The sequence below is a fragment of the Poromitra crassiceps genome, assembly GCF_964638095.1.
Source record: "Poromitra crassiceps genome assembly, chromosome: 13".
In the NCBI taxonomy this organism is placed as follows: Eukaryota; Metazoa; Chordata; class Actinopteri; order Beryciformes; family Melamphaidae; genus Poromitra; species Poromitra crassiceps.
Genome location: NC_139644.1, coordinates 4,794,630 through 4,806,032, shown reverse-complemented (window position 1 = coordinate 4,806,032; position 11,403 = coordinate 4,794,630). Strand labels below are relative to the sequence as shown.

At 42.6% G+C, this 11,403-nt stretch overlaps 1 protein-coding gene across 1 annotated transcript in view; it reads right to left on the bottom strand.

The window, feature by feature from the left end:
• Positions 1 to 3,832: 3,832 nt before the first annotated feature.
• Positions 3,833 to 11,403, bottom strand: part of LOC310787882 (syntaxin-binding protein 4) — a gene marked incomplete at both ends in the record, with an annotated part of 82,474 nt that continues 74,903 nt past the window's right edge. Inside the window, 3 exons of the mRNA XM_083649339.1 lie at positions 3,833 to 4,014; positions 8,411 to 8,541; positions 8,674 to 8,723. Coding sequence (XP_083505465.1) covers positions 3,833 to 4,014; positions 8,411 to 8,541; positions 8,674 to 8,723 — 363 coding nt within the window. The remainder of the gene's footprint in view (positions 4,015 to 8,410; positions 8,542 to 8,673; positions 8,724 to 11,403) is intronic.

The window sequence follows — 11,403 nt, the reverse complement described above, 5'->3', positions numbered from 1 at the left end:
CGCTCACAGCGTCCCAGGTGGGAATCGAATCCAGGACCTTCTAGCTGTGAGGCGACAGCTCTACCACTGAGCCACCCCTAAAAACACAGTTTGGTTAATCATGATATTGTTAAAACGTTCGTTGTAGCTTGAAATAGAGGCAATATTCATACTGTGTGAATTGGTATTTGTCCAATTTATTGTGTAACTGAGTTGAAATCTCGTCTACACAAACACTACATACATTTCAATGCATTTTATGTCACATGAGATATCATAAATATGGGACTATATAGGCTATGTGCTGCCAGCAAAAAGCTTCCAGGACACAACTATGGTTAATAGTTTAGCGCAATACTATAAAATAATGAATTGAGTTCCTGCAGTTGCATGCGCAAGTACTTACAGTAGTCACTAGCTGTGACTGACTAGTCTGCCCAGAATTGAATCCGAAGCAATACTGCATCATGTGCGGAAGGAGGTGCTCTGGGCACGCTATGTTATTGTAACAGACTGTATACGAGGCTCTGTGTACCCCCTGAGTTGCCGGTGTTAAATGAAGTGAACCTCTGAAGCCCTACAGCCGACAGCAGGGATACTCAACTTGCTTTGCCCGGGGGCCACTTATAAGTGCCTGGTGGTGCTATTTGAGAATTTAGCTGGAGTTCAGTCAAACTTTATTCAACGTTACGTTTTCATTGTGAATTAGATAAAAAACACGATTTCAGACGGACAAGCCCGTCTTTTATTGTCACGCGAACACTTCAACACATGCATGCGGCCACAACACACTCATGCTGACGGTGGCCGGTGAAATTTGTCCTCTGCATTTGACCCATCCAGGCTTGTCCTTTCCTCCGGGGGGCAGGCCAGGAGCAGTGGTCGCTTTTTTCTTTCCAGCGCCCGGGGACCAACTTTGGATGTTGTCGTCACTGGTCGGATGACGCTCTTCTGCATGTTTTTAGTGGGGGGTTATGTACGGAGGAACCCCCTGGGGGGTACGCGGAGAACATGCAAACTCCACACAGAAAGGCCCTTTTGACGAGATAACCCACCTGGGCAGTGGGCACTGAGGATATGGGGGGGTCACAACTCCAGCGCCCACAGCGTCCCAGGCGAGAATCGAACTCAGGACCTTCTAGCTGTGAGGCGACAGCGCTACCGTACCCCCCCAAAGATAATGATCAGGGGGCCACTCTGCACCCTATCGCAGGCCACATCTGGCCCCCGGGTCACAAGTTGAGTATCACTGGCCTACAGACTGCTAGGTCCAATTTGTAAGATTCCTCCACAACAATCTTACAAAGAATTGCCAAAGTGGCATCTGTCTGCGATTTTCGTCACGGTTTTGGCCCCACATTGATTTGTGATGATTTTGATCCGTAATGATGTCACTGATGATGTCACAATGTCTGACATCAGTGATGTCACTCGAGCACTCAGCAAAACAGCTGAATAAACAAGACCCAGACAGACTACAGTCTTAGCTTATTCCTTTAATATAAAACGGAAACAGAAAGAAATTGAGGCCAAAGATGCAATCTGGTTTAATTACAGTATATAACAGTATATGAAGTTATTTTTAACATTTGCAGTCAATATAAACAAAATCCATTTAAGTTTAATCTATGCTTTTTATGTATATCTCCCTACTCTCCATGACTTACAACATGTATCTCAAACCTGGGTTTACACAGTATAGTAACGATTGCATCTCCCAAACCTAAAACGTTCTACCCATTCCTGTATGGAGGCGGTAATAACATGAAGCATGCAGTGATTTTCAGCCCCTGAAGATGAATCTGAAAGGAACAAATACTCTTTAAACATTTCATTCCTCACCTTCCCTTATTTTTGACTGGATGAGGAAACAATGAAAGTTAGCGAGATGGGAATAGGGAAATAGATACCGTTGATGTCAGTGTCCCCCTTTACTTTCTGTTTGAGAGTTCACAGCCATGGTTTGCTAAGCGAACAGGCGATGACATATGACAGAGATGACAGCATGTTGGTATGAAACAAAGATGAGCTAGTATTCACAGAAGAAAACCACTGAGCACTTTAGAGGCAAACAAGCCGTCACAGACAATCCAATCCGATTGTCCGAAGCCTCGAATGATGCTGGAAGACCGTTTTATCGTTCACTGGATTTGATGTTCTGAAAGTATTTAGTTATTTTCAAGAAACGTATTGAACGGCATCCCGATTCTATTCGTTATCTAATACCACTTTAACACCAAGGGTCCAATCACGGTTATTGCCAGGTTGATTTTGTGACTGAAAGGGTTAACCCAGGTTGCCCAACCCGGGTGTGCATGGCATCGTCCGGGTTGCTATTTGTTATGCTAATTATGCTAGGCTAATTGTTATGCAGCTCTCCCAGGTTGTGACCCAGGTCCTATGTGAACATTGGACCTTCCAGGTTAGGCATACGAACCAAGGGATTTCATCCAATTATTTTTCCATAGACATTTTTTGCTTTGTCAAACCAAGAGATTCAGCTATATTTAGAATCAGGAGAGACTGTAGAACATTTCACTCTGACAAAAACAAAGGTCAGAGTGAAGTGCTCTATGGTCTCTCCTGATTGGTTGTTAAATTAATTTATTTTTATAAGCATTTTACGAAATGTCTATGGAAAAATAAATGGCAGATGAAATCCCTTGGCTTGTCCGCCTAACCTGGAAGAGGGCATACTTTGGCTCTATAGTCATGACCAGGTATTAACCCCATGTTGACTGACTTGGTGTCAATTGACAAAAGAAGGGTTGAACCTGGTCAAGTACCCATGGTGCATCCCTGGTGGTTGGTGTGAAAGTGGTATAAGGGGGTTGGGATTGTAGTTTGGGTCGGTCGGTCAGCCTCAGCGTTACTGGATCGGGTTTTCGCCCCGGCTCTCCCAGTGTTCTCTGGATCTTCGTCCCACGTGTGTGTGTGTGTGTGTGTGTGTGTGTGTGTGTGTGTGTGTCTACACATGGCGAGGGCTGACATCCGGGGCTGCCGCCTCCGCGTCGCTCAGGAACGCTGTGGGTCAAAGGTCAAATACAGTTTATTAGAATCTGCCAGAAACAACAGAAGACGAACAAGTGACTGGAAGGAATAAAAAGTCATGTAATAACTAATTGTTCCTATTTTAAACATGATGGAAAGTGTGTGGCTAAGCTTGTAGTAGAGTTACTTTACACTATTCATGGGCTTCAGTCACGTGACACTTTAGTTGTGGCGGCCAACTTGAGGACCGAATGCAGCACACAACTTGTTGGTACCCGTTATATGGGAGGACTGAATCAGATCAACACTTTTACTATGTTATCACTTTAATTCAGCTTTTGGATATATTTTGTAATTTTTCAGAAATCATAGTTAAAGTTGTTTGCTTTTTCAACTTTTACAATGGGATCCTAGAGTGTGTGATCTCACAATTCACACCACCAGACTTTCCAGGTGGCACTTTTTTTTAAACTAAATTCACATTTTAATACGGACGCTCACAGAAGTTTAACACTACATACATACATCAAACCCTGAAGCTACTTCTGCTCTGACTCCGAGGCCATTTACACCTGCCATTAACATGCGTTTTCTGCCATCAGATTGCAATCTGATTGTGCATGACCACATTAGCCTGATTTAATTTATACCTGGCATTAACTCATTCTCTGCCAAGGACGTACCCGGACATACTTTTAACAATGCCGTTCTGTGCCAAGGACGTCCTCGGACGTACTTTCATGTTTTGGTTGTTTACATTACATCAGACACTTTCCCAGCCTGTGACATTGTTTCAAGTCAAACTGATAAAAGGAACCCGCTAGTTTAGTATTTATAGTATAGTCACCCATTTAGCAGTAATCTATTTAGCAGTAGCAGATGAAGAGAGGCGGTCGCCGCGGTGGCCGGCGTGGCCGCAGCCGCAGCGCTGCTGGGCGTCCTCAAGGCCCACACTTGGATTCCCATGGGCCCAGTTCCAGCACGCACCCCGGTCCACGCCAGCGGACAATCGAAGAGACCATGGGGCTTCGTCGTCCCGTGCCCCTGCCCAGGGTCCAGATGGAGCCTGTGGTCGAAACAGAGTCCGACCCAGAGTTCTCGGATGGCGACGATGGCGAGGAAGACGCCAGCGTATATTTTGTTGTTGCTCCACGACGTAGCGCCATGGCGACGAAGGCTCCCCTTCACAGCGTTCTGATCCGTCTGACACAGATGAATCGGAGGAGGAGGAATGGGTGCCACTTCGAGAGAGCGATGACAATGGTAAGAAATAGCCTATTTTTTGTATCGCGTTTGAGATGAAATGATCACACACAGCCGTCTGTGTCACATAAACATTTCAAAGTTTACAGCACTAACGTAGCTATTGTGTGATCTTCTGTGCTAACGTTAGTTATGAGAGGTAACGTGACAGCAGGTAACGTTACAGCACTCGTTATTCCTGTGTGTGTGTGTGTGTGTGAGAGAGAGAGAGAGTGTGTGAGTGTGACCACATAGGGTTCATTGGTTCCATTTGTTTATGCTTTTATCAAGCTAAGCTAAAAATCCACATGGCAACTGAGTCGATGGAGGCCCAGTCCTAGTCCCAGTCCTGTGTGTAGTCCTACACCACCTATTTCGGAAAGACCATGTCTCGAAATAGGTTCCAACTTATTCTGAGGTTCTTCCATTTTACTGACAATACTGTAGCAAGGAGGCTGCGGCCAAGCCTCATCTGTCAAGAAACCCCAGGGGCCAGACTCTCTCTCTCTCTCTGTAGCCGCTCACTGGGCGGGATGGACCGACACAGCTCCCTCAAATACATTCTCTTATTTTTTTTTATTTTTTTGGGGAAAACAAATACTGTATATGTCTGATGTGTCACTGAGGCAAAAAATAAAAGGCTCAAAAGAGAGTTCTGCTTGAAACGGTGTCCTTCACTAAAAACCTCTTTTTCTCCTATTTCTCTTCCAAGGAGGGCATTTTTAGTGAAAACAAGCTAACTTCCACTGCTTGTAACTACAACAAGGAAACATGGTAGAGTTTCAGTTTTTTACAAGGGGTAAGAAGAGAGTCTCTGCTTTATTGTAAGATATGTTGTGTAATTTTATTCCTAGCACAGAATATTCTGTGGGTCCTGGAAGATCAGGAAATATGCTCAAAATCCTGGCACTGGGAGCACACAGACCGAAATGACCCTGGCAGAGAATGAGTTAACATGCATTTTTCCTTATCCAGATAACATCCAGATAACTTATTAACACCCAAAATGAGTGTCCTCTCAATCTGCATAATTTGCTGTATCCAGATTGAGAGGACACATTGCATTTACACTTGTGTTCAATGTGGTCACAATGTATCCCTGACCACCTCCGGAGGTGGTTTGGCCAATCATCAGATTGCAATCCTTCTTCAATGTGTCTTGGGGGCGTTCACACCTGGCATTTGAAGTGGTCAAGCACAATCAGATTGCAATCTGATGGCAGAAAAGGCATGTTAACGCCAGGTGTAAATGGCCTCTCAGAATGTCAATCTAAGCGATGTAGCAATATGATGTTTTTGTTAAGAGATGATTACTTGTTCATGTTTGACAGTATATATCAATACTGACCTGTGTGGTCATGTTTGACAGTATATATCAATACTGACCTGTGTGGTCATGTTTGACAGTATATATCAATACTGACCTGTGTGGTCATGTTTCACAGTATATATCAATACTGACCTGTGTGGTCATGTTTGACAGTATATATCAATACTGACCTGTGTGGTCATGTTTGACAGTATATATCAATACTGACCTGTGTGGCCATGTTTGACAGTATATATCAATACTGACCTGTGTGGTCATGTTTGACAGTATATATCAATACTAACCTGTGTGGTCATGTTTGACAGTATATATCAATACTGACCTGTGTGGTCATGTTTGACAGTATATATCAATACTGACCTGTGTGGTCATGTTTGACAGTATATATCAATACTGACCTGTGTGGCCATGTTTGACAGTATATATCAATACTGACCTGTGTGGTCATGTTTCACAGTATATATCAATACTGACCTGTGTGGTCATGTTTCACAGTATATATCAATACTAACCTGTGTGGTCATGTTTGACAGTATATATCAATACTGACCTGTGTGGTCATGTTTCACAGTATATATCAATACTGACCTGTGTGTTTATGTTTGACAGTATATATCAATACTGACCTGTGTGGTCATGTTTCACAGTATATATCAATACTGACCTGTGTGGTCATGTTTCACAGTATATATCAATACTGACCTGTGTGTTTATGTTTGACAGTATATATCAATACTGACCTGTGTGGTCATGTTTGACAGTATATATCAATACTGACCTGTGTGGTCATGTTTCACAGTATATATCAATACTGACCTGTGTGGTCATGTTTCACAGTATATATCAATACTGACCTGTGTGGTCATGTTTGACAGTATATATCAATACTGACCTGTGTGGTCATGTTTGACAGTATATATCAATACTGACCTGTGTGGCCATGTTTGACAGTATATATCAATACTGACCTGTGTGTTCATGTTTGACAGTATATATCAATACTGACCTGTGTGGTCATGTTTCACAGTATATATCAATACTGACCTGTGTGTTTATGTTTGACAGTATATATCAATACTGACCTGTGTGGTCATGTTTCACAGTATATATCAATACTGACCTGTGTGGTCATGTTTCACAGTATATATCAATACTGACCTGTGTGTTTATGTTTGACAGTATATATCAATACTGACCTGTGTGGTCATGTTTCACAGTATATATCAATACTGACCTGTGTGTTCATGTTTCACAGTATATATCAATACTGACCTGTGTGGTCATGTTTCACAGTATATATCAATACTGACCTGTGTGGTCATGTTTCACAGTATATATCAATACTGACCTGTGTGGTCATGTTTGACAGTATATATCAATACTGACCTGTGTGTTTATGTTTGACAGTATATATCAATACTGACCTGTGTGGTCATGTTTGACAGTATATATCAATACTGACCTGTGTGGTCATGTTTGACAGTATATATCAATACTGACCTGTGTGGTCATGTTTCACAGTATATATCAATACTGACCTGTGTGTTCATGTTTGACAGTATATATCAATACTGACCTGTGTGGTCATGTTTCACAGTATATATCAATACTGACCTGTGTGTTTATGTTTGACAGTATATATCAATACTAACCTGTGTGGTCATGTTTGACAGTATATATCAATACTGACCTGTGTGGTCATGTTTGACAGTATATATCAATACTGACCTGTGTGGTCATGTTTGACAGTATATATCAATACTGACCTGTGTGGTCATGTTTGACAGTATATATCAATACTGACCTGTGTGGTCATGTTTGACAGTATATATCAATACTGACCTGTGTGGCCATGTTTGACAGTATATATCAATACTGACCTGTGTGGTCATGTTTGACAGTATATATCAATACTAACCTGTGTGGTCATGTTTCACAGTATATATCAATACTGACCTGTGTGGTCATGTTTCACAGTATATATCAATACTAACCTGTGTGGTCATGTTTGACAGTATATATCAATACTAACCTGTGTGGTCATGTTTGACAGTATATATCAATACTGACCTGTGTGGTCATGTTTGACAGTATATATCAATACTGACCTGTGTGGTCATGTTTGACAGTATATATCAATACTGACCTGTGTGGTCATGTTTGACAGTATATATCAATACTGACCTGTGTGGTCATGTTTGACAGTATATATCAATACTGACCTGTGTGGTCATGTTTGACAGTATATATCAATACTGACCTGTGTGGCCATGTTTGACAGTATATATCAATACTGACCTGTGTGGTCATGTTTCACAGTATATATCAATACTAACCTGTGTGGTCATGTTTGACAGTATATATCAATACTAACCTGTGTGGTCATGTTTGACAGTATATATCAATACTGACCTGTGTGGTCATGTTTCACAGTATATATCAATACTGACCTGTGTGGTCATGTTTCACAGTATATATCAATACTGACCTGTGTGGTCATGTTTCACAGTATATATCAATACTGACCTGTGTGGTCATGTTTCACAGTATATATCAATACTGACCTGTGTGGTCATGTTTCACAGTATATATCAATACTGACCTGTGTGGTCATGTTTCACAGTATATATCAATACTGACCTGTGTGGTCATGTTTGACAGTATATATCAATACTGACCTGTGTGGTCATGTTTCACAGTATATATCAATACTGACCTGTGTGGTCATGTTTCACAGTATATATCAATACTGACCTGTGTGGTCATGTTTCACAGTATATATCAATACTGACCTGTGTGGTCATGTTTCACAGTATATATCAATACTGACCTGTGTGGTCATGTTTCACAGTATATATCAATACTGACCTGTGTGGTCAGTATTGAGGGCGCAGACTCCTTCCACCAGCTCCTTGGCCTCTACAGCCAGCTGGAAAGCTGTGTCGGGGAGCGGTGAGGGCGGGTCCGGGCTCTCGCTGGCCGGAGACGACCTGTTACTCCTGACCAACAACAAAGACACAGGAAGGCTGATTAGAGCAAGAACGCACACTGTAGGTCACACTGTAGGTCACTGTAGGTCACACTGTAGGTCACTGAGGAACTCGCAGCATGAGGTGTTCTGGCTCGCTCACCCATTCTCCCCTCCAAACAAGCTGGGAGTGGTCAGCACTTTGTGGACGTTCTGAGGAGAGAGACACAGGGAGGAAAGTCAAGTCAGAATAGTTGGCAATTTAAACCAGGTTGATCAAAATACAGTCGGCTTCAGTTTGAACTGCAGTTTGTTCCTTTGGCCACTAGGTGGCAGTGGAGCTCCATAGCAGCACAATACTGATGGAAAGGGTTGGAACTTGTGTTTTTGGTGGCCTTTAGTGCAAAATGCTCTTTTATGAGACTGTAATAGCGTACAGTGGTTATGTTATTTGACAGTAGGCTACATACTGATACACCCTAAGTATTCAATAACTTTTATTGACTTCAATTGATGGCCAGTAGGCATTGCAAGTTTAATTTAGCCAAAACATTAACTAAGAATAAAACTTTTTTATATACGTGTGTAACGTGTGAGTGTGTATCCCCCCCCCCCCCACACACACACACACTAGTGTTAATTTTGTCGTCTATTTTTTAATTGAGTCTTAGTCCACGTTCACACCATACACCCATCCCACGCTGAAGCCACACTGTTTCAGTTTGGTGTCTTTGTTAACAGGTGAGTCCGTTCACACCAGTCGCGCGCCACGCCGAAGCTACGCTGAACCGATAGTTTCAGCTTTTGGTCCGTTTGCTTTTCGGCTGGTGTGAAAGCGAACCGGACCAGCTGGAAAACAAAACAATATCATTTTTGCATTTGGTGCGAACGAAGGAAGCCCTTACCTCATCCTGTTTTTGTTTAGTCAAGTTTTAGTCGACTAAAACTTTGAGTATTTTAGTCTCGTTTTAATCAAAGAACCTAAAAGTCTGAACATTTTAATCTCATCTTAGTCTCGGGGGGAAAAGGTATGACATTTTTCGTCATAGTATTCGTCGTCAAAATTAACACTACTACACACACACACACACACACACACACATACATGTACATACACATACACACACACACACACACACACACACATATATATATACTAGGCTTGCCCGCCAGTCAGGCCCGGCGTTGGGGGCGGGCCAGGCCGCCCATTTCCCGTTTTTGCCCGGCCAGATAATGTGTGTGTAAAAAAAGGGAAAAAAGACACTTGCACAGAAATCTTTAGAGAGATTTACATGTAACGGCAAAACCAAAAAATAAATGTAATACTGTAACTGAATCAAATACATACCATACATACAGTATAGGATATTTTATGATTGACATACATTTAGACCTATCCCAAATCAGGAAGTGAGAGCTTTCAAGCAAGTAGATGGGTGGGTGTTGAAACGGAAAGTTTGAGTGTATAGAGGCAGGGTATGCACGACACGTGATGTCACAGAGGCAGAAGTCACTGCAGGGTCACTGAGTCACAGCAAGACTGAGCTTGAATGCAGTAATCAGCCTAGATAACTGACACCTGCTGCTCAGGGAGGAACCAATGTTTTGACACTCAGTCCTGATTGAGGGGGTGTGTTCTGGTGGGAAAGTGACCTCTGTGCATACCCTCTATACTGCCGTCCTCTTCCACAACGCGTTCCACAGAATTTGTTTGTTTAAACAAAATGGACATGAGAAAGTTTTGAGTAAAAGTCCAGGAGAAAACATCAAGCCAGCAAGGCCAGCGTCGTCAACAAAGTGCTGCAGCTGTGGACCGTGTAGAACCTACAGACGATGCTGCAGCAGCTAGCTGGGGTGAGTAGACTATTTTCATGTTACTGTATTTATCTTTTCTGCTGTTCAGAGGTCAGTTAGTGTTGTTGGACAAGCATAGGGCCTATAATGCTGCTGTTGTTCTCTCATGCTGTTTATTTGTATGCGTTGTACAAAACGCAGTGCTGCTGATTGTTTGTGCGCTGTCACTGTGTGCCTTTTATATAATGTTGATCATCATGCTGTGTTGTTGATTTGGGCATATTTGTGCACATGTGCGCCGCTGTGCGCTTTTACGCAGCAACGCTGTTGATCAGTGTTGATTTATGCGTGCTGTGTGTGTGTGTGTGTGTGTGTGTGTGTGTGTGCGCGTGCGTTTGCAATGCTGTCATGCTCTTGCTTGCTGCAGCTGTTGTGTTTGTGCTTATTTGCATGTGCCTGCAATGCTAGTGAGTGAGCCAGTCATTTAAAATGAGATATTCTTCCTCTCAGCTCAGGCTGATGGACATGGTCTCAGTTAGATGTATGGAGAGAGACTCAGGCTGATGGACATGGTCTCAGTTAGATGTATGGAGAGAGACTCAGGCTGATGGACATGGTCTCAGTTAGATGTATGGAGAGAGACTCAGGCTGATGGACATGGTCTCAGTTAGATGTATGGAGAGAGACTCAGGCTGATGGACATGGTCTCAGTTAGATGTATGGAGAGAGACTCAGGCTGATGGACATGGTGTCAGTTAGATGTATGGAGAGAGACTCAGGTTCCTGAGGACCAACTCACTGAAGAAATGTTCAACTATCATGGGACCCGTTCCTGGCTTACTTTGACGAGATTAAAAGCGACAAGTAACTTGCCCAGCTGTTATCTCATGGACCACTTGCGTGGTGGTATACCATGCTCAACACCTCTTATAAGCACATAACATCAGCACCTTATGTGGCTGGTTCAGCAGCACCACATTTTGGCGTTGAAATGTTGATAATATATGAATGTTTTTTTTCTTCTTCCTGTGTCTGAGCTTGAATTTGTTCTTATGCTCTGAAAAATACACCTTTGGGAAATCCCCAAGGTCCACCCCCA